Genomic DNA, 25,186 nt, shown 5'->3' with positions numbered 1-25,186 from the left:
CAACCGTTACAACGAGAAATAACAGATCGGCGCTTACTGGTAAGTGTGTCCAATGCGGTACAAAGAAATTTAGATTTATTTCTATTAGACCCGGGGATGCTTTAAAAAAAAGCGAGGAGGTGATATTGCAGCCAAGTTATCAAAACTCCCCGGAACACCGTGGGCAAAGTATCCAGGAGAAAAGCACCTCCCAGGATATAGCTACTGTGGCCCCGGAACACGATTAGATATCAGACTCGATGATCAAAATCAGCCGCGACCCGGTGAGTATCCAATAAACGCTATCGATAAGGCGTGTCATGCTCATGATGTTGCTTACTACAAAAGTAGCGATCTGCAACAGCGTCATATCGCGGATGTAAAATTAATTCACGCGTTAAATGCTATTCCTGATAAATCCCTCAAAGAAAAGTTGGCTTCATGGTTGGTAAAATCGGCTATGAAAGGTAAATTAATGATTGGAAGCGGAGCTTTTCGCGCTGGTAATTGAAAACGCTAGCGTTTATAATAACAACATGGAATCCATCTATTATTCTCCGAGAGGATACTGGAAGGGGAAGGCCGCAATTGGTAAACTCGCAAGCGCTGCAAAGGTAACAAAGGCCGTTGCGGCTAATTGGTTATTCAAACAGGCTATATGGCAAATTTATCTACCACCGCCTAAACAAATCAACTTTTCGCGCTTTGATGTCAGCGTACCTAATGAAGTTCATCAGGCTGACATATTATTTCTGCCGCATGACAACGGTTACAAATACGCGCTAACCGTAGTTGATGTTGCGAGTCGATACAAACAAGCGGAGCCCTTGAAAACAAAGTCAGCAACTGAAGTAGCCGGTGCGTTTGAGTGGATTTATCGAAGGGGTCCTCTGCGCTGGCCAAATCTATTACAAGTTGATCCTGGCAATGAATTTCGCGGCGCTGTTTTATCAACGCTGAAACATCATAGCGTCGCGATATGACGAGGTCATACTGCGCTACATCGTGATCAGGCAATTGTTGAACGGTTCAATCGGACTCTTGCTGAACGGTTATTTGGGTATCAATACGCGAAGGAATTCATCCAGGAAAAACGATCTCGTGAATGGATCAAAAGGTTGCCAGGCGTAATTGCAGCATTAAATAACGAGATTACCCGAGCAATCAACATGGAGCCCAGCGACGCGATCAAAAAAAAGTATACACCCGGAAGATCAAAAATAGATAGCGTTTCCAAGCCGATTCTCGGCGATGTCACTGTTAGATATTTATATGAACCAGGAGAGCTTGAAGGCGGTAAAAAAAGAGCTACTGATCCTATTTGGAGTGTTACCACGCATAACATATCAACGATAACACGATCAACTGGTAGACCACCGATCTATAGACTGGATTCAACTGCTCCTCAGCGCGGATTTACTCGCGAGCAACTACAAGTGATACCTGACGATACTCAATTACCCCCGCGTGGTCTTAACTAGCGCCGTTGCGTCTATTGCACTCGAGACAAGTTAACCTCACATTACCACGGATATGACCGAGACTGTTATCGATCCTGTCCACGGTAAATTGGCGAGCGTCTTTATCCGAATAACGCCAGCGCATTACACAATTGCAACTCGCGCAGTGATTATTCTGTTGTTGTCGTAGCGCAATTATTAATTCGGCATCAATATCAAAACGCCGCTGGTTTTTTTTATCCTGTTGGCGGTAACCCGAGAGTTTTCTATCAATGACGCTTGCATCAATAATGTCATCGTTGTCACTGGCTTCGTCGGTGGCTTCGTCAATAACAATTCTTCGAAGCTGATTCATTCTCCGTACTCGGGACACTGCAAGATAGACTAGATTTGACCATTCGATGCGATTATCAACTATCCAAACAATTGTATCCGTGATAGTCAATCCTTGCGAGGAATGTATTGTCGTTGCGTATCCTAGCGTCCACGGGGATTTATCAGCACGTAGCGCATCCTCGACGACGCTGATATCAACGAGCACAATATCATTCAGCACAAGAATTTGTTTTTTGTCCCTGACACTGTCGGGCCCGGGATTTCAACTTCAATGTTCTGCCGCCGTGTGTCCGCGGGTCTATAACATAACGGCACTGGGCGCGTTGGAAACTTTTCCTTATGCAACGCAAACAACTTCCGCTGAAGTGTGTCTCTGACTATCTTTCTACTCGCTACAATCAAATCGTTTGGTTTCCATGTTTCCCAGAATTCATTTAACGGTGTTTCCGGAATCACCTCGCGGATTATTTCACATTGAACTCTATCCAGCTGTAATCTGATTAATTTTTTAACCTCGCGCAGTTGTTCATCAAGTGCTCGGTAATCAGTATCGGTTTCTTCATAATAGTCCACAAAATTCTTCAACCAATCATGTGGACCCTCGCCGACAAATGGTGGTGGTTGGCCATGGTCGCCGCACATGATTACCGCTGTATTCGCGCGCAGCAACCACTCAAGAAACATTTGTAAAACATCTAACGAAACAGTACATATCTCATCCCAGATGATAACCTCAGGAATAAATTTTTCCCCCATTCGATCAGGAGTCCACTCACCGCCGCTGTATCGAAAAAAGCTGTGATAAGTAACGGCGTCAACATTTCGTTGTTTTATCTCTCGCGCTAGTCTATGGGTCGGTGTAAGCACGATTATACTTGCCCGCGTTCGAAATAATTCAATTGCCCGAGTCGTCTTTCCTGACCCGCCACAGCCGCTTAAATAAACTGTTTTGTGTCTACAAATTGGATCAGAACACGGTGGTGCATTAGACCATTCTGATAATTTATCACCGCGTAAGTAATTATTTTCAACGGTGACATTTGCTGACGGGGAATAATCGCGTCGTATTTCATTTTTAATTCTCCATATACCCCAACTCTCGTCCGGACTAGTAAACTCGGCTATGTTTCCCTTGTACTTTACGTCTATGTAAAATGAATCAACGGCTACTCTAACCGCGGTGTCGGGAAATCTATTTATCATCGAGAATAAATTGATAGCGGCGTAACCCAGCATAGACGCCCTCAAATGCGGATACGCGGGGCTGTCTCCATCGCTGTAGGTAACAACTGTACCCAACTTTGTTCCATTGGACAAGAAAGCTGTTTTGCAGTTCAGGTATCTATTTTTTGCCACTGCGTCCTTGATTACGAAATCATATTCTGCGTCATCTATAATCAGCCGTGAGCAATATCGTTTGTAGTCGCAGTTTTTTCCACCTTGTGTGAACTTACCAATTATCCTTCTACCGAGATCTTTTGCCTCGCGGTTTCGTTGGTTGAATATCTTTTTAGACCATTCGATGATATATTCCTCGTCGGCATCAATGTGTGCTCTGGATTCGTCAATTATGCTATCTAGACGCTCTGGTTCTGGTAACCAGACTTCAGTCTGCGCCCGGTATGATATAATCGCGTCACTGACAATCAACGATACAAGCATGCTACAATCAATCATATACCGTAGCAGCGCTATTGGCAGCCATCTCTTTTCAGTCATGTGTCTACCGATCCAAATATAACAACAGCGATGAAGTCCTGCCGCGAATTCAAATGATACTATGCGAGCGAATCCGGTTAAATCAAAATCAGGCAGCGGTCCATTAATAGCAACACGAGTCATTTCATGTCTGGGGTGTCCAAATCGTTTAAAGTACTCAGCGGCGGATCCATACCCGAGAAAACTCGCTGGATAACAGGCAACCATATCAACGGAAATCATAGCATCGCGGTTGTATTCAGTGTTCCATAGTCCACCGTGATAGTATTCCAAACAACTGGATTGTACATCCGGTAGAAATTCCTTGCGCGTTGGTCTCCACGCATTTTTCCTTGCTGCAACATGAGCCGCAACCGATGGAATCGTAAAACAATTTGTTAGCAGTTGTTCATCATGCTCTTCAAATTCCATGGCGGTTTTTTTCATCTTGTTGTGAAACGCTTCAGTGCGATATAATTCACCGTTTGGTCTTACAAACTGATCAAAGGTATCCATGTCGTTTTCAGCGCTGCGAAGTAACCACACTGACACAGGGTCGTTTTTACACAAACAAGCAATAGCATCAAATAGTTTCCTCTCCGCGAGAAAACCATCCTCTTCCAGGAATTCCCCGGGGATATACTTTACTGTTCTATCCCGTGGAAATATTGTGACCGCGGGCGTCCACGCGTGTTCGTTATGATCAATAATTTTGATTGGGGCTCCCTTTGATTTATACTTTGATTCATATAATACTTCACCGGTTATCGTTGTAACGGTTATTGGAAATCTCAACGACGTTTCTAATTTCGCTATGTCGCTGATGGTTGCTCCTCGCTCGCGCACTGTCTCCTCCCATTGGTTTATTTTGCTACGTCGTAAATCAGTCAATTTGTTTCCTCGACACGCATTTGTAAAATGCTCTATTACTCGTTCTGCTACACAATTTATCCCCGTTGACTGTTTCATCGGCGCTAGTTTTCTGATATCAGGTTTCTTATTTAACGGGTATATTCCATAGACAACTGCTGTTTCAGGATACGCTCGTTCATAGTATGGTCTGTCAATTCCGTATAACAGCCCCGGCTTGGAGTCGCGGCTAACAATAACTGTTTTCTTGTCGCTGAGAACCGGTTCAAATTTATCACGTATGATCCAATTACCTGATTCCACCCGGACAATGAATTTTACTCTGAAGAAATACTTTTTACCGTCAAGTTGTGATATTATCGTTGCTGCGCGGTTGTCGTTCATGGTAGCATCAACAACACCATCAATTCGAAATGTTGACCAACTATGAGATGCACCATCACGCTTGAATTCATTGATACAGTCGCGTATTTTATTCAACAGGGTTCTATCGTTTATTAACGCTTTTGGTGCGTCCTTGAGGACTCTATCGAGATTGAACTTAATATTTTTCCAGGGTTTAATTGCTGCTAATCTCTCGAACTCCTCCATATAATTAAAACAAGTATTTAAATGAAAGAATATAGTATAATGAATCACTGCAAATGGTTGATGATTGGGTCGATAACCCCGTGCAATAAATCATGTAGAGGTGAATTCTGCGGGTATCATTTACAAAGCGTTCGTAATGGTTCTCTTGGCCCCCTACCGTGCTTGGTTTGCCACGTTGGTGTAAGAGGAAAATCACAATTATGTATCAATTGTGGCGGAAAGCGATACAGGGAGTTAAAACGTTATTACGACAAGCGAATAAAAAATGCCGTCATTGACCCCACCGCTGACTCAGTCATCAAAACTCCTCAAGACTACATTGCAAGGTTTATAATTAAACCAAATAATGAATTAGACAAGTAGTATTATTATACAAATGAACCAAGAATTTCAGCCGCATCCTGTGCTCGTTAATTACAAGGCATCTCGCGACGGCGTTGTTAGAAATTGTAGACTGAAGAAGCCGGTTGGTACCGTAAATAATCAGGGGTATTTGATGTTTAGTGCCGGAAAGAAGAAGTATTATGTTCATAGGGTGGTATTTGAAGTATTCAACGGATTAATCGAGAATGGGCTTGTGATTGATCATATTAATAATAATAAGACTGATAATTCTCTTATAAACTTGCAAGCCATCTCGCAAAGTCAAAATACCAAAAAAGGCCAAACTGGTAAGTTTTCAAAGCAAGCAAAAAGCGTCAAATCGTTTGATACATCAACGCACGAAGAAAAAATATTTCGGTCAATGAATGAGGCAGGAAAATATTTCGATATTTGTAGAGCCTCAGTTCGATTTGTTGCAGAAGGAATACAGAATTCAGCGATCTCAAAAAAAAACGGACGCAAAATTCGATTTTCATATGTAACAGAATCCTCCGATTATATCAGCGAGTGACAAGGTCACCGTGACGAAGTCGCCATGACGAAATACTTCATACTAGATAACACACCTCGGGATTGATACGCAGGGTTCATTTTGTAAAATAATTTTTTTTTTATTTAGAAATAAGATGTTTTATAAGAATATGAATATCGAAGACATCAATAATATATTAACCGAGATTTTAAAATTAAAAAATCAAGGAATTGAATTATCTGATAAGCTTGATAACCAAAAAATATTGTCCGATTATGAAATTATGAAATTATTAATGAGCAATCAAAGAAAGGTCGATATACCCTGCCACGCGAGTATTCTTTTATAAAGCGATTACAATATACGATCAATGAAAACTTGTATGGCAATGATGTAAATGCATTTATTGGACTATTTACTGCCGTTGAGACAGTACGAAAAAAACTCGGACAGGCTTTTGAACGACGCCGGGAGATTTCTAGTAAGATCAAAAACATTAGAAGGATTATAGACGAAAACTCCCTGGAGCCCCCGATGGGACATATCCCCCCGCCACACTCGGCGGGAAATTAGAAACTACGGAGCAATTGCAATAATGGTAGGCGAATCACTTACTACTCGGCTAGCCAGAGAGCGGCTAGTAGCGCTTAAAAAGTTCATACCGTTACGAGACAGGGTCCGAAAACAACTTCAAACGCGGCAACAACTACAAACTGATTTTGCTGTTGGAAGCGAACAGCTCTTTGCTCCGATAAAGAGTGCAACTGTGCCCGTCCTCGGTGCGCTTGAAAAGATAGCGGCTCAGATCGAGCAAACAAAAGAGTCTCTGAAAACACTTCCTGCGAAAATAGCATTCGCTACAACACGGAGGCCGCCACCACTCGCTATAACGGACCCACAAGAACCTTATGTTACAATCGCCGATGAAGAAGAACTAGGCGCCACCGCAAGAGAACCAGAAGAAGAAATACCGGAAGAAATAGAGAAAGAGGGGAATATACCCCGTAATGTACTTAAAAAGAGCACAATAGACACAATTAGAAATCTCGGCTACGAAGAATTAGTTGATTTTACTGTTACAAATTTTGCTAAGGGCGCACGAGATGAGCATATCAATAGCGGCTACAAGAAAAATATAAGGTCGTTAAAGGACTGGACAAGAATAGTGTATTTGGCAAATAAATATAAAAATGAATTACCACCGCGTGATAATAATTATATAATATTCCACAATAAAGTAAAAAGTGAAAGACCAAAGCACGGAAAAGGATACTCTGTTGGTAAAGAAGTTACTTGTCCTGGTAGTGTTCTCAGTGATATATCACGGCTGGAGGTACTAATCGGAGGAAAACGAGCCGGAAATAACTCTCCGGAAATAATCAATGAGGCCGCTGATATTTGCAGGCGGTTATTTGCCGGTGGTATCATGGACATTGATGTATATCGAACGCTCATAGACGAACTCGTGGACCACGGTCATTACAGCGATTGATCAATCACTGGTGATCAATCACTAATTGGAAAACACTGGTGTTTTTTATAATAAAGATGATTATACACTACAACCATGATAAACCAGTCAGCGTCTACGTGATAAACTCATGATTGCCTGTATACCGCGCGTGGTACGGAGACGGTCTCGGTAGCACCATTGCGGGGTCATTTACAAGAATGGCTCCAAAAGTGGCGCCGTTAGCCAAACAATTAGGAATGAAGGCCATTGATGTTATTCGTGATAGGGGAATCAGCGCTATTGGAGATGTTGCCGGAAAGGCGTTTTCTGCAGCAAAGGACAAACTAATGTCGTTGGTAAAATCCAAAGGATTTTCACGAAAAAGAAAACAGAAACCGCCGGTGATGCCATCAACGACAGTGATGCCTGCAAATGTCAGTAAAGTAATAAATAACGCCATGGAAGAAAAACTAGAGTCATTGGCGGCTCAGTCATCCACCGATGCAACAACCAACGCGCTCATGAACGCGACAGCGGGAAGTGGCCTACAACGAAAACGACGTTGATGAATTAAACATCAACATGATAAATAATAAAATGTTTGCGCAAACCGCTGATCCCGCGTTTGATATGGACGCCCCAGTGCGCAGGGATGATTCTGTCCGTGATTATCAATATTATTCTTATCATGCAACGCAACCGAATCTACGATCGCGAATTGAACTTCAAGTCCAAGATACCAGTAAATACTTTTTGCCGTGTGAAGCGTTTATCGAAATTGAGGGAGAACTTGTAACAAATGCTGCCGATAATGCACCGTACGACAACAACCCGACTATCCGAGTTGGCTTCGTCAACAACGGTATCATGGCGTTATTTGAGAGTGCCAGATATCTCATTGATGGGCGAGAAATTGAATCAATAGAACGTGATGTTGATGTTGCAACAACAATAATCGGGCTAGCGAGATACTCAGATGATTATGCAAGGTCGGCTGGTCCGTCTATGATGTTTGCGAAGGATATTACCGATAACGCTGAACACAACCAGTTTTCTAGGGTAAAGGCAACAAATGCCACCGCGGTTAATCCAGCACCAGGCGGGTATGTAAGACCAGCTGGGGACTTTGATGTCATAAATATTATTACTAATTACAATCTAGGGTTTGCAACACGAGTAGGGATGTTGCAAGGACAACACCGACAGTTTTCATGCGCGATTCCACTCCATCACATATTCGGATTCTGTAGAAACGTCAGAAAAGTCATCTATGGGGCTAAGCATACAATTGTGCTAACGCGATGGGGTAATGATAATGATGCAATCTGGCATGATGCTGGTGTTACCGACGGTAAAGTCATTTTAACTAAAATAGCATTGTGGATGCCGGTGTTGACTCCATCAGTTACCATGGAAGCACGATTGTTATCATTTATGGAACAGGGGGGGAAATCACTGTTGAGTTGGCTTACAGTAACCACTGATGCTAAAGAGGATAATATGGATGGTATATTTACATGGCACCTGGCATCCAAACAGGGTGTTTCAGCCCCGCGTCATATATTTGTAGCGCTACAGAATAGGGCGCGATTAGGTTCCCAAGAACGCAGCCATATGATATTTGATCAAATAGGTGTCAATGAGGTCTCGTTGAGAATAAACGGACAGCAGGAACCATCCGAGGATATACAACTCAATTACGGGGGTAACCAGATTGCACGCGTGTATCATCGATTGCTGTCGTATATGGGCCGCGATCAAAACGTCGATACCGGTTTACAAATATCGCAACTTGATTTCAAAAACCTGTATCCGATTTATTACTTTTCGCTGGAACATCTTGATTTAACGAGACAATCCGTCGTTGATATACACTTTCGAGCTCGTGTGCAACGTCCTGGTGGTATTGCCGAATATAGAGCGGTTGCTGTCATTCTCAGCGATAAATCAATGCTGTTGGAAGGTGTTGGTGGACGAATGAGAATCGTTGATGCGCCAGTGGAAAACATGTAATTGAAAACATAAACGCGTTTACAATAAAAATGTCGTATAGTGTTGTCGGTGTAGAGTTGACCGATGGTCAAGTCAAGAAATTACGATCAAAGTCGACTAAACAATGCGGGACCACAATAACGTTAAAGCCGTCACAGATGGCAGGTGGTAATCATAAGATATCGTTGACGGCGCGTCAAATAAAACATTTCAATGATGCGATGAAGAATAAAAAGGGTGTTCAAATAGATTTTTCGGCCGCAGCGATTAAAAACATGGAAAAGACCGGTGGGATATTTCCGCTGTTAGCTGCGATTCCAGCGTTGATTGCCGCGGCGGCCCCAGCAGTGGCGAAGGCGGCGGCGTTAGGAGCCGTTGGTACCGCGGCGGGAATGGCATTGAAGAAGGCAACCGGGAAAGGCTATAAAAAAAAACGACCCGTAGCCGGAAAGGGTCTAAGACTACCGGGAACCCCGTATTCATGGTACTCGGGGAAGGGTCTAAGACTACCGGGAACCGTTTAATGACTCCTATGTCTAATTTTGATTTAATAGATGCCGCAAACGCGTTAGCGATAAAAAACTTCAGAGGTGTTTTTATGAGGGATCAATTACCGACAAAACCAAGGAATATTGAAACCGGTATAATTAACCTCAATAAATCCTCCGGAGCGGGAACTCATTGGGTTGCATACGCAATTGATCCGCGTGCGATCGTCTATTTTGATTCATACGGGTTAGCCCCGCCGAACGAGTTCATGCGGTATATCCGGGCGTGTTCAGCCCCGGTTTTTTATTCCACGCTGCCAACACAAAAATTAAGTGACCCACCGACATGCGGCCGTGAGGTATTGAACGTACTCGCGGCGATTTCATCATCGCGGAAACCACCTCATGTGGTTGTAAACGAATACACTAGTGGGGTCGTAGAGGCCCGGCGGGTTAATTAAAAACTGGTTTTTTTTACAATAATAATGATTGATATCTGGGGACGACCGGTTTCGGCGCTGAAAAAACCCATGGAAACACTCGCCACCGATGACATAAAAAAACTAATCGAGGATGAAATCGCTGATACGTTAAATTTAACCAGTGTTGACCCGGGCGAAATAGTTGTATTTCAAGACCGCCAGGGTAAATTGAAATCCAGTAATGTGTCGCTGAATGACGTTTTAATACGACAGCGTGATGCCACCGAGAACAATATCGCGTTGTATACCGATGACGGACGACTTAAATCAGGTGAATCCATCTTGACGATAAATGGAAAAATAAGTACACTTGGCAACAATTATATATCCATGTCGGATTCGTTAAAAAATTTGTATGATAAATTTGACGCGCAAGCAAATCAGTTCGAGGGGATACAAAAGTCTGTCACCGATATACAACTCACTACTGCTAGTTTTTTTGGAACCCCGACGGTAACCGAACCGAATCTTGTGGGGATAAAAAGTACTATTTCGGAGTTTACAACGCTGTCGGGCCAATTTTACATGTTACGAAAAAATTTTAACAGGGCTGATAACACCATTGATAAATTCTTTGGTAAAAAAAATACCAAACCGGATGAAATTACAATAACTATAAATGATATCACTGCGTATGGACAGGAAATAGAAACAATCAAAAATGATGTTGAAACGATCAAAGCGGGGTTATACGTGCATATACGGGAAATAGGAACAATCAAACTTGATGTTACAGCGATCATAAATAATATAGACGCGCATACACAGGAAATAGGAACAATCAAAACTGATGTTGCAGCGATTAAAAACAGACTACCGGAAATGACAAAAATAAAAATCCCTCATGGGAACACCATCAACACAGTATACACGATTCAGCATGGAATATTAACTTGGACTCCTACACAGAATATAATAAAAATCACCGCAACTGTTAAGGGTATTTATCGATTTACACTGGTTTCATTGATGAAATTTAATATATTATCGTCAAGTTCATTCGGGTTTAACAATACAATATCAACAATTATAGACAAGGACGCAACTGAACCGTTTACAATTGAAGCCGTTGATAGAAATTTAACCTTGTCAAACATTACATGGTATGTGGAATTTGTAGCGGATCTAAGTAATTAAAAACACTAGCTCTTTTAAAATAAAAATGACCACCAAGGTAATTGAATCAGAGGTATCACCGACGTCACATCAATATCGATTCAATACCGTAAAAGAATTCTCCGCGAATTTGAAAACGCTTTCCGAACAATACCGTCGAAAAATAACCACCATCGACGCGGTCGTGTACTCGGTGTCGGGTATAGTAGCCGGTACCGGTGTTATTTTATCCACGGTGACCATGATGGCCCCGATCGCTGTTCCAATCGCTATCTCCGCGGCGACAACAATTGCTGGAGTCGCCAACGCAATCACTAGAAAGATATCATCGTGTTCTCAGAAAAAACTCAACGAGTATACAGTAAAACATCAAATAGTATCCGACGCATACTCGAAATTATCCGGGTTGATCTCGTTGGCGATAGATAATTCATTTATATCCGATGTTGAATTCTCCACGATGGTCCAGTTGTATGACTCCGCGATGTCAAAAATCGAGGATTTTCAACTGGAAGCTGGAAACCACGTCGCTGAAACCACTCCAATGGGCTTAAAACATCCTCCTGAAAACAAGCAGGTTGTTAATATTCGGTGTTGAAATTAAACACTAGAAACGACGAATAACAATAATGTCGCTGAACCCCGAAGGGTTTCAATTACTTCAACGGATCGCGGAGAACACCACTCCGGTACAAACAAATATGATATCTATAACATCAACGAAGCCAGAATTCAGTGTAAACTTCCCCTCTCCGATTCCAGTGAAGGAAATAGCGCTGGCAAAATTGCGAATATATCACAGTTGGCCTAATATCCGAGCGGAAGCATTTAACGGACAACAACCTAATAACTCGCTGGTTTTTGCATGGACAAATAAACCCGATGGAACCCCAGACTGGAATGAGGTTACAATACCAACTGGGTCATACCAAGTAGAACAAATCAATAAAGAATTTCAACGCAGGATAAAATCGATCACAGGAAAAGAATCAAAAATCGCTATTACGGTTCATGAACCGACGTTATCGTCGACGATTGAAATAAGCACACCGGGGTATATGGTTGATATTTATAACAGTTCAATAAGAACCATACTAGGTTGGCCCGAGAATCCACCTAATGAAATCCCCGCGGACTTGCACACGAATGTGCAATCGTATCATGAGATTAATCCCGGGTATCGAGATGGTTTGTCTATTATGAAAAGCACGTTATTACCCAGTTGGTTTATATTTCAAGACAGGAATGCCATGCAGTGGTATTTTCAGTATAAGGAAACTCCTGAATCGTCCACAGTGTTCACAGTTAATTTAAATGATATCGCTGGTGCTTTTATCGAGATTAATCGTAATTACCAATTGCAACTAGAACAACTACGGAAAACAAAAGCACGAAAACACGTTGAGGTGTTAAATCAACTTATATCAGACATGGAATATATCAATGAACGAATCGTTAAAATAATATCCGATAACAGCGATGATAATAAACAAAAATTCCTAACCGAGTATAATATCACAGAAGCCGATTTACCCGATTTCAAGTTTCCAGGATACAACGCGCCAGAACTAAGAAAGTCTCTTAATGATTTTCTCGGTCCATCAATTATCCTCAAACACGATAACGGAGATGGTGGTAGGCATATTGCTCCATACAACGTAAATATCGCATCGGTGATAGCAATCAATCTAGTGTGCGATGTTATCGAAGGGAGTTACCAGGTAGATACCAAGCAATCAAATCAAGCTCAACAGGGGTATATCCTTTATTCATTTTCACCAACAGCCCCTCCCGGATTCTTAATCGTTGAGAGCCCGATTAATCCGGTCTATATGCGATGCCATAATCGGTTTTTAACGAGAATTAATTTTAGACTTACCGATCAGTCAAATAACCTAACTGATCTACAAGAGGAGGAGTTAGTAATCACTCTGTTTGTAAGATCATTGTAAATAGCCCCTTAGCAGCAGGGGGGGCGATGACATCGACGCGGTCGTCGCTGTGTTTACCGGACGCTGACAAAACTGGGATCGGCGCGCAGAAAAGTGTATTAAACCAGATGACGTCACCGTCGTGTAGGATGGACCGTCGTCGTTTTTTTTTTACTGGGCGCTGACGACACCGGATCCGCTGAGTGCAGAAAGTATTAATTAAGCAAAATAACGATTGGACAAAATGTCCGATTCGCCCCTCCTGCTGCTTACAGAGAAGCAATTTTTCAAACTTTTTCTTAAAGCATAACACCATTAACACAATCTGCCAGAAGACAGCTTAGCTCGCATGTACACATGTACACAATGTGATCATAATATCTAATGAAGACCAAACTGATCCAGTTTCGAAGCAAATCTTAGCTTCCTAAACAATTACTTCTCAAGTTTTATATGATAAAGTTTTATCAGCATAAGACCTTGCTCACAGCACAGCTTGCCTTCTGGTTCACAATTAACTAGGCATTTTGTCTTGTAATTTCACACAATGGTAACCAGGTTAATACATTAATAAAAAAAGAAGAATTTTTGTCTAATTGGGTATTTACATAATTACTAAACATCATGATAAAAAAACAGATGTACATTACCTAATATTTAATTACATGATTATACAAGAAAAAAAATTCCTCTCTGCCAATGCATCATCGATATAAAGTTGCATACCAAATTTTATTGAATCCAATAGGATCCAGGGAATTGTTCTAGTGAAAAGAAAGTAGGTGAGTGTAACCAACATGGGTCATAACTTTGCTGGAAGAATTGTCTATTTTTAGCAACAGCAGCCATATTTGACAGTGGATCAGCATCATCTGTACAAACTTAGAAGCCTTCAAGTTAAGATTCTAAAGATTCAGTTTTAATTCTGTGCAGTTTTTTTTAAAGTAACTGAATGAGTTTCCATTTTGGTAATGGTGGCCATTTTTTGACAGCTAATTTTCATTTGTACAAAATTGAAAGCTCTTCATGTCTGGATCCTTTCTGTCAAATTTGGCCAAATCCTGTTGAGTGGTTTGGCAGTCATTTTAAGGACTTTCTAATGCTAGTATTGGTGGCCATATTTAATGCCATATCTTCACCATCTGTACAACTTAAGACCACAATGTAAACATGCTGGCTGTCAAATCTGGCCAAATTCTGTTCACCTGATTTTGACACAAAGTTGTTAATGTTTCATATTTGCAGTAATGGGTTCCATATGTGATGGCAGATTTGAGCAAACTTGAAGCATAGCTCTCTACCAAATTTAGAAAAAATTGGTCAGGTGTTTTTTCTTTTTTTTAAATGCTGAAAATAGCAAACGAAGATGAATGCAAAATGGATGATAGACCTAAGGCTTTACCTTAAACTCACTTGGCCTTATGGTACATGATCAAAGAATTGGTAAAATTGAGTTAAAATTTTTTTTATTAAATATTACCAGACACATATTTAACACAGAATCAAAACTGAAATGAACAGCCACCTCCTACATGTAATAATAACACCTCAAACACAAACTTTAACCTGAACCTTCTTCCCTTAAATTGCAAAAGAAATAATTAAAACTGGTTAAAACAGTATTAAATTCAGGCACATACCATTCAAGTGAAGTGAAATTTAAATGTATACTATCTTCCTTCCTACAAGCCATAAACAAATCCTTAAATGAACTTGAATATGCTGTCAGCAAGGGAAGACAGCTTTAAATGTAAGATTTTTTTTAATTAAATAAGTTAAGCGTATACTATGAACATAACAGTGAAAATAATTTTTGTAGTAAAATATTCATCTTCAATAATACTTACCCAATCATTCACTACCATATAAATCCAGCCCACCTAAGCAAAACAAGATTTCAACCCCATCTTTTGGCTTGTTTTTAGTAATAAAAGTTCTAAAACGTCTACTTGCTAAAGTTAACATCTGGCTAACATCTTTATCACTTGGAAGGTCTGGAGTTGCAAAGTAGTCAATATTTTCCTAATGCATTATCATCTGGTAAAGTTTTTGGAAAGGAAATTTAATGGCACAGTTCCTTCATATGAGCCATGAAAACCCTAAACAAAAATTTTAACCTGCTGCCTATAATCATAGACATGTGACCACTGTCATCACAGCATAAGCTCTTTTGCACTTTATACATGCAAGCTAATAAAAAGTAGTGTAGAAATCATTTAGTTGCAAGAATAAGATCTGTACCCTAACCTTATTTAAGTGAAATTTAAAGAAAAAAAAAAAACATACAACAAAACAATAAGAAAATACATGAAAATCGGCAGGACTCTATATACATTGAGTACACCTTTAAAAATTTGTAAGCTAAAGTAGACTTGCAAATTCTGTTCTAAAAAAAGACATGATTGGCCCTATGAATAAAGGTTCATCAATAAAATTATGGTTGTTATATTCGACATTCATTTGTGATAAATACAACAATTTTATAAAACTTCAATAATTTTTTTTAACTATTTTGTTTCGAAAAATGATTGTTGTTGTTGTTGTAGTAGGGTTTAACACCAATTTTCAACACACGATAGGCTATACATGGAGGCCAGTATTAATGGTGGAGGAAGAACCCGGGAAAACCCCGGAAAGAACCACCGACCCACGATAAGCTACTGGCAAGCTCTCTCACATACCCACATTGGCTGAATCCGAGACTTGAACCCATGCAGACAGAGGTGAGATGGCAGTGATCGGACAGCGCGTTAGACCACTCGGGGCCCCTTCGAAAAATGAAAACAGGATTTCAATATCATTAAATCTGTAACAAAATTACTCAGGAATTTCCACACATTCCTTCCTGACAGAAACTACTGAAGTACTGGTAGAGTGGAAAAGTGCTTATAAGAGTGTACTTAGCATTTACCACAAGAAGGAAAACTTTGACTCCCTCTTCCCCATCTGTTCCTGTTAGTCTTATACTCTTTTGACTGGCCCTCTCCACCATCATCCCTGGCCAAATTTTTGTATTGAGAATCACCCTCAGGCTTCCATGTGTTCTCATCACTGTAAGAAAAAATAAAAGCATTTCAAGTATATGTCTACAATATATGGAAGATGCAACACATAAAGATAGTCAAATCTGTAAATATGGTTCACCCATGGGAAAAGGAAAAAGTGGCCTTTGTACACAGGGGAAAATTGGTTTTTGAATAAATACCATGCACATAAATATAGGTATTAATATTACTCAGTAAAACCTGTATTCAGCAGCCTTTGCTAAGAGTAATTTAAGACCACAATTGTCATGTATAAACTGATTTCAGTACATAAACGCACTGTTGTCAGTTGTCACCCGCAAAGCACGACCAGTGACCACAATTTTTTTACACTGCTATGAAAGACCAGTTTCACAGAAACAAATTATGCTTAAGAGTGTCTGCAAAGTGCATAACTGCGTTGCAAAAAAAGAGATACATATCACTGGCCTTTAAATTTTCCATCCAAGCCATAACTGTGTTTGTGCAAAAACACATATGTAAGAAGAATACACCAACCCTATTTGTCAAAAGTTCTTTTAATAAACCCATTACTCAAAACATTTCTCAATTCCTGCATGACTCATGGGAGGAAAGCAGATTTTCTTGGAACTCAGAACTAAGCATGCTTGGTGATCATTACTATTTAGCTTTGTTCCTTAAATAAATCTCAAAACTGTATCTTTTTTTACATTTTAATTTTTTATATGGAATTACCATACTAGGAGAGAGAAGGCACTTCCAAGGTGCACAGCTCCCAATACAACCAAACTAACTCTGTGACATGGCTTAAATATGTACTGTCCTATGCAATTCGTGAATGTACTTTATTGTCTTCTATGATGATCTTGCCTATGTTGATAAGACAGCGAAACTATTCCCCACCCCCACCCACCCCATGCAATTTTCCAACTTTTGTTATTATTTGAGGCAGAAAGATTGAAAGATAAATTGATCCACTTAAGCCATGACCAGAGCATCATTTTGTATTGGGATAGTAGCCCTGAGCATTTGTAAATAAATACACATTAAAACATTAATACACAAAAGTATGCAATTCAAGCATAATTGAAGAAATAAATAAGTGGGATTTGTTTCAGTAGACAGGACTAAAACTGTTTGGAATTAAATAATCATGAACAAATATGAAGTCAACTTTTGTTACTGATCTTAATAACTAATATAATACACTCCATTTGTTTTTGGTAGTTTGAAATTTTACAAATATCTGAGACATTCAAACACAAATAATTCCAGCAAAATTTTACTGAAGCTTATTTTTAACAATTCCTTTTGACTTTAACTCCATAAATATTTTGTTTATATGACCACAATAAAAATAAGGCTGTTTATTCACAAAAACATATTTTGGCACTTCATCATTCACTCACATACAATGATAAAAGCAACACAGTCAAAACTAAATTCAGGAAATGTAAGCCACTGCAAATATCAACATATTTTTGTCCACTTTTGACCCATCACCCATTTCTGTCTGCATCAAGGATACAAAACCCCTCACCATCTTGTCAAACATCATGTCAAATATGGTCTCTCTTTTGATTGGTGTAGATGGAGTCCCAGTTAAAGGGCCGAGTCCAGATAACCAACAAAAATATGACCTTTTACCCCCACCCCTTACTCCCTCACGACCTTTGACCCCCCATCCCTTACTCCCTCATGACTTTTGACAACCACCCCTTACTCCCTCAGTGGCTGCATCCAGAATCCGAAACCACTGACATCCACTTACTCTCTTAAAATATAACAACAAAAAGGATCCCTCACTCTCAAACAGTTTAGATGGAGTTCAGGTTATCAGAAAAGTTATTACAGATAAACTGCCTCAAAAGTTTATATGAAGTCAGGTTATAAGGAAAACTGAATTATGAATGGACTCCCTCAAACAATTTAGATGGTGTAAAAGGTTTTTTTTGAGGTAAACTGACTGATAGACACAACAAGTGACAATAATAACATAACCAGTACCCTATTTACTTATTCAAAAAACCCTTACCTAGTCTAGACTGGAAGGATATACTGTCGTAAGTTTTCATGTCATTTAGCCTTATTAATCCTCTTCCTCGCTCTATCCAGGTCTGTTGCAAACTGTCAAACACAAACAATTTAGCATTGGCCTGAAAAAGATAGAAGATATGCATAAGCAAAGATATTTGGATGCCAAAAATATACTACAGAAATGGTAAGCATAAATATATCCACCTCTCTCTCACACCACACCTCTACCCCCATAAAGGAGATAAGTCTACAGACCAACACAAGTCCCTTGAACGGACTATCACTTTGCTGGCCAAAAGAATTTAGCTGAATTAAAAATAAGACAATTTCTTTTTTTTAAGTATGGGGTGAATCCAGCTCTGATATTTTTGAGCAATAAATAAGATTTTCAAGATGGTTGCTGTAGTGACCATGTTGGAATTATGATCCTCATATTTTATTTAGATAGCTTTTGAAGTCAATTGGTGAAAACAGTATACTGACATGACCATCCATTCAGCAGTAGCTATAACAAGCTTTTCAACATGGCAAAAACGCCATCTCAGAAACAAACTTCCCTTGCAAACAAGTGTCAACTAGATTTAAGTTGGTGAAAATAACATGTCAATACAACTTTCAGTAATAAGATTTTCAGGATTCTTGCTATTTTGGCCATAATGGATGTCACATCGGCACCATTTTCATTTGGGACCAGCTAGATATCAATGGAAAACCCCATGTTTGTAACTCTTGCAGGTTAACTCCCCTTTCTAATTGCTTGGTGGCTACCAAATGTAGTTTATACCAGTTTATATATATATATATATATATATATATATATATATATATATATATATATATATATATATAAATATATAAATTTTTAATAGAATCACCGTGGGGATGGGTGGGAGGGATTATCTGTGATGTGATCAGGTAAGTAATATCAGAGAAACAGAATTTACTAAGTAAAATTGCTTGCCCTGGTAAATATATTACCATATCACACTACACTGGGTGAAAAGGTAAAGAAATATGGAAATGCTGAGCTTGCTACCTCTACCTGTGTCACCAAGCAGGAGTAAGTTCACCCTGTTAAAAGGATGAACTTCTCCTAATGTTGATTTAACACAACAAGAGACAACTTATTCATGCACATGTGCAGGAGATCCGTGTGGGATTCTGCACATGATTACTGTATCACTGGATTCCCAGGCAAATCCAACAAAAGTGACACATTCATGACTGGGTCAAAAGTTAGTGGAATATTTTTTTTTCTTTTTTTACATTCAAAGGTTTAAAAAAGTGGGTTTTGAGCAAAATGTCTCCTAACTGGTTCACTGAGAGCATTTAAAGAACAAATTATCCACTGAAAACTTATTTTACCTTTAAAGAGTTTTTAAGCTTGATTTACACTGAAGAATTTGCTCGAAACTCGGCAATGATTTAAAACACAGATAAATTAGGTTCTGAAATTAACTAAAAGAAAAGAAATAGAAAACACAATGTGATGTTATTTGATGACAATATTGACAACTGTTAGAGTAATGACATGCTAATCAAAACGCTTTTTCCCCACCTCATCTCAGACAGGAAAACAATCACATAAGGTTATGTAAAGGATTTTCTGCACAAACATTCTGCCTGTAAAGTCTCTATCCATACAGATAGGGAAAACGTGAATTAAATTTCACTACAGTACCTGAAGAACATTGGACTCATCTTCTTCCCCTGTCAATATCTCCACCTCCTTTAATTTCCTCTTTCTGTCATGCATTGCTTGATACTCCCGTGCTGACTCCTCTAGAGTCTGGGCCTTCTCTGAAACACAAAGGAAAATGCTGGTAACATCAAAATGGAGGACAAAAGAAACACAAACAATCTAATGTTTGGTAATATTTCACAAAAGTAGAAACAGTGGTAAAAAGAACATGAAATGCAACCTATGTGTAATGGAGTTAAATCATTCACACGGTAGTACCAGCTTATGGCCATGTTGACTGGTTCACAATGGATACTCATCCAACAAATAATTTAGCTTTCAAAACTTCTATACTTTCTTCACTGTAAACATTAGATGGCAAAAGTGTACTTAACTAGGCATGATGTGAGTGTGTTACTGAAACATCTCTGTAAAGCTGAGGTGGAAGGTTTCAAAGCTGTCTACACCAAGCTGAATCCTTCATTCTATTTCTTAACTCATTAACCCCTGGAGATTTTTTGTCATTTTCACTTGAAAAGCAAGTAGGATTTTTGTTGTTGTTGTTGTTGTTGTTGTGGGGTTTAACGCCATTTTTCAGCATAGGATAGGCTATACATGGCGGCCAGTATTAATGGTGGAGGAAGAACCCGGGAAAAACCCAGAAAGAACCACCGACCCACGAGAAGCTACTGGCAAGCTTTCTCACATACCCACATTGGCTGAGTCCGAGACTCAAACCCACGCAGACAGAGGTGAGATGGCAGTGATCCGTAACGGAGAACGAAAAGCAAGTAGGAAACACATTAAACAAATAAATCAGCTTGCAATAGATTTTAGGTTAGTCTGTGGCCTAGTTGTATTAAAAATGTTGTTTCTCAGTGGCTATTTCACTTGCGAATTAGCTGAAGGGTAAAAGTTAAAGGTCTTTGTTTCTTCTTTTGTTTCATTTCTTTTGGTTACTGGATCCATCATTTTGTGACCTGATCCCTATCTTATCCTGCTTTTTGCAAAGGTTCTCCTGTCTCTGTGCAGTTCAGACCAGTTTGCCTTAGAGCTGAGGCAAAAAGTCTAAAATCCAGATACAAAAATTAGATTTCAACCATGAGCAAATTTTTGATGTAAAAAAATCTGGTCTCAAAATATATGTTTATCCCTCTGTATTTTGTAATGTGACTAGAAATTTGTAATTTTGTAATTTTTTAGTGTCTCTTAAATGAACTTGATGCTAAAGAGCTCAGAAGAAGGATACTACCTCGTGACACTTAAATGGAGCGCCAGGGGTTAATGAGTTAATATTCCTGTTGATACCTGGTAAATTATCATATGCTTTATAAAGGTGAATGTTTACTTTGTCAAACTTAACTATGAGAAAGGTAATGTTTTTCTTGATCATTCTATTAACAGAAATTCAACCTAAACGGGGAGAATGGATCACTGCACATATACATGTATGGATGAAGAAATGGACTAGGCAACTCCAATATAATGCCTGCTTCAGGAAGTAGTGGCCAAAAGCATGTAATCTTTGACTTCTTTTCCCAGAATTCTCTATAAAACAAAATGTAGTGGTCCTTCACAATAATGCCATTCAGGAAACAATAAAACTGCCCTGCCTTGTACCATATATACTCACACATAAGATGAGTCCCACTGCACAGACTCGGATCTGCTATCACATAATGTGCTGGAAGATCTGGGTCTGTGCAATTTGTTAGGAATAATCAGTAGAGCATGATAGATCCTGCAGGCACATTATGCTACTGCAGTTTGGATCTTTGTTGTTTACAGTTTGATCAGACTTATAAGTGAGTATATATAGTAAGTGAGATTGATTTATATTGAGGTAGGCTCAAAACTACGCTTATTATCAGACCCATGTTTCAAGAGGAACTATGCTGCACTGAGATGAACTAGAGTGAGGGACCACTAAATATCCTAAATCTTCCCCCATTCCAATACTGCTTCTACAGGAAGATGATTCAAGTACAAGATGCATACCTGCAATTGTAAGTTCTGTTGAGTCTGGAGACTGATTGCTTTCTTCAGCTTTGCTTGGTGAAGTGGATGCTGCGAGAGCATTTGCATCTCGAATAACCCTCTCTGCCAGGTTTTCGCCAAACACAAACCCTGTGCTGCTGACAGCACCATTAGGGGAGGTATAGACACCCTTTAAGAACAAAAGTACTTATCTGTCAACTCTAAGACATCATGCAATGTTACATTAACCCACAGAGAAAATTAAAGTTTTTACAAATTTGTTTATCACCTAACACGATTTCGATACAAGCAGATAAGAAGAAGACAAAAACAAAAATGTATGCATAAATTCTTTAATAAGAATACTAGTTTATAAAAAGATATCAATCAACCACTGATGTAGATAAAATGTCTGCAAGTAACTCAAACTGTACTTGTAGCATTATGCACATAATGTATGGAATGGTTCTGGTTGCAATGTATTCAAAAAAAAAGTTTGGTATAGATCCAATAATGTTGAAATGTATATAGTGAAATAATGTAATGAACACACGGGCATCAATTCAAAAGATAGGCCATGGAGTCCAGCACATACAATGCGTTTCTTCCTCATCAGAATTTTTTATCCATCCACATTGTGGCTTCACTAATTTTCATGGGATGACAACTTTCATGGATGTCTTGGTTGAATTTAAGGACCCAACAAAGAATGTCCCTTGTTTGCAATGATGGCACATTAACAATATTTACCCAATACAGAAAGGCCGTTATGCTGGATGCTTTGTCAATGCTGCTTAAGTTCTTAAGATTCAGATTGAGCATGGCCATAGATCTATTAGGATTCTTTATTATCCTAATGTAAGCCAGTCACAAAATTATCTGGCAAAACCCATTTTTCTTTCAGCCATAATGACCCAAATGTTTGACCTTTTTGACCCCCATTATAATACACTGCTTCTATACCTCGGGCACAAACCAACCATGAACTTGGGTCAAATAACAAGGTTTATATCTAAGTTATTATGCAAAGACCTTTTTTCTCCTTGTCAATGACCATGATTGCTTATCTTTTAACCCACAAATCATAAGACTTCTTTCTTACCATGGTGAAAGTTAATGGCTGATAACTGAAATTTATGAGCTAAAAAATGTTTTTCATGCTTCAGTCACAGACACTATGACCTGTCAGTTTTCATACCAAAATCAATTACCTCATTCTTTACCCAAGTCATCCATAAAGTTTGGTCCGTGTTTGTGATACAGAGCCGATGCTATGGAGTGGAAACCACTTTGCTTCTTTCAGTTGCAGTGACCTTAACCTTTGATTTTTGTACAATAAAATCAGTAAGCTTCTGCACTGTCCAAAGTGTACACTATCCATTAAGTTTGGTCCATGTATTTCATGCAGAACAAATGTTATTTTGCACAAACAAGTTTTATTTTTTTTAGTCGTAATAACCATCACCCAAGTGCAAACCAGTCAGTGTTTGGCAAATGTAGATTACAACGACATATTGCATAAACCATTTTTTTTCTTTCCATTACAGTGACCCTGACCTAAAAAATGATATGGTTATTCCATGCAGAAGCCATCCACAATGTTTGGTAAAGGGAAGATGGTAGACATCTCAAGTTAAGTATAGAAACCATTTTTCTTCTTTCAAGCACAATGACCATGTCCCTTGACCTTTTCACCTTGAGATAAAAAAATTCTTCTTTAAGCCAGGTGCATGTGTGTACAAAGTTTGGTAGATGTTTATATTGGTTAGAAACAAAACTGGTAATAGGTAAATGGGGAACACTTGAACTTAGTAGGCTTCACCTTATGGCAACTGTATAAAAAAAGAGTAACCACCGTTTACATAGCTCTTTAATTTCACTAGTACCCATTATAAACATTATCGGGGCCCCGAGTGGCCGAGTGGTCTAAAGCGCTCTTCGTTACGGATCACTGCCATCTCACCTCTGTCTGCGGCGGTTCGAGTCTAAGATTCAGCCAATGTGGGTATGTGAGAAAGCTTGCCAGCAGCTTCTCGTGGGTCGGTGGTTCTTTCCGGGGTTTTCTCTGGTTCTTCCTCCACCATTAATACTGGCCGCCATGTATAGCCTATCATGTGCTGCAAAATGGCGTTAAACCCCACAACAACAACAACAACAATAAACATTATCATGCAGCCAATGAATTCAGACCAACAGGATCTTGGCCCATTGTCTAACTATGCAATCTTTCATCTTTACAACTTTTAATCATTTAAAATTTGAACTTAGAATGACACTAAATAACAAGTATTATGATGATATACTGTTAAAACCACTAGCCTACTTACCTACCCACCCAACCAACTATATTAATGCTACCTACATACCTAAATACTGTGATAGGGCATACAAGAAATTAAAAAAAAAACATTAAAGTGGAGGTACGATAATGAATCATAAAAGACATCAAAGTAAAGCTGCCATAATGATTTGACAAAGAAAAGAAAAACATTTTTTGCATTATTTATTGTTCTTAAAACGTGCTTGACAAACTATTATTATCATCCACCTCTAGAAGCCAGATTTTACTGGGTCAAAGTCATAAGTTTTGAGTAATACATCAAATAATTACCTTGATTAACTGCTACAGGTGAGGCGTCATTTGCAACACATACAACATGCAGTTCACTTATCTAATTTTTATACTAATAGGGCAGGTTATGGCTTAGGTGGTGGTGATGCCATGCATAATGACTTCATGCTTAAAAATAGCCCCATGTGTGCAGTGTCTTAAATCCTATGGACAAACATCGCAACATGATTGCTAAGTTTAAAGGTAGAGCTTACTGAGGATGATGGGTAAAATTACCTTACAGCTTTTTTGTACACATTGATATAAGCAGAGCAACCTAGTTCACCGAGTGTAAGGTATAGTTCAGTGTAAGCATCACAATGTGTACACTCTGGTTTTGTTCTGCTTGTCTGTAAGCAATATAGCAGTGCCCATCTGGTCATGTAGGTAAATTCTATTTATAGCAATAAGGCAAATTCATAACTTGCCCTATTCACAGTTAACCAGCTGAGTTCAACCTATCTTAATATATATATATATATATATGTACAGTCATTAATATAGAAAGTTTATCATTGAATAACATTTATTTATTCCAAATGCACTGGTCAGAAAGGGCCTTCCGAGTAAGCTAGGATGCACATAGGTTTAGCATTGATGAATTAATAAGGTAATGAACACAA

General features: G+C 39.1%; 1 protein-coding gene across 2 annotated transcripts in view; it reads right to left on the bottom strand.

Moving 5' to 3' along the window:
- Positions 1-25,186, bottom strand: part of LOC149807031 (uncharacterized) — an 88,773-nt gene that overhangs the window by 12,963 nt on the left and 50,624 nt on the right. For both annotated transcript variants that reach the window (XM_089960896.1, XM_089960904.1), the window contains exons 10-13: positions 21,974-22,142; positions 19,976-20,094; positions 18,293-18,413; positions 16,164-16,303 (exon numbers count right to left, since the gene is read on the bottom strand). In XM_089960896.1, the coding sequence (XP_089817022.1) occupies positions 16,164-16,303; positions 18,293-18,413; positions 19,976-20,094; positions 21,974-22,142 (549 nt within the window). The remainder of the gene's footprint in view (positions 1-16,163; positions 16,304-18,292; positions 18,414-19,975; positions 20,095-21,973; positions 22,143-25,186) is intronic.

Source organism: Sinohyriopsis cumingii, chromosome 1, assembly GCF_028554795.1.
Source record: "Sinohyriopsis cumingii isolate HCF-2022 chromosome 1, ASM2855479v2, whole genome shotgun sequence".
NCBI lineage: Eukaryota > Metazoa > Mollusca > Bivalvia > Unionida > Unionidae > Sinohyriopsis > Sinohyriopsis cumingii.
Note: the sequence above shows the minus strand (reverse complement) of the source record. Positions and strands in the feature narration are given on the sequence as shown.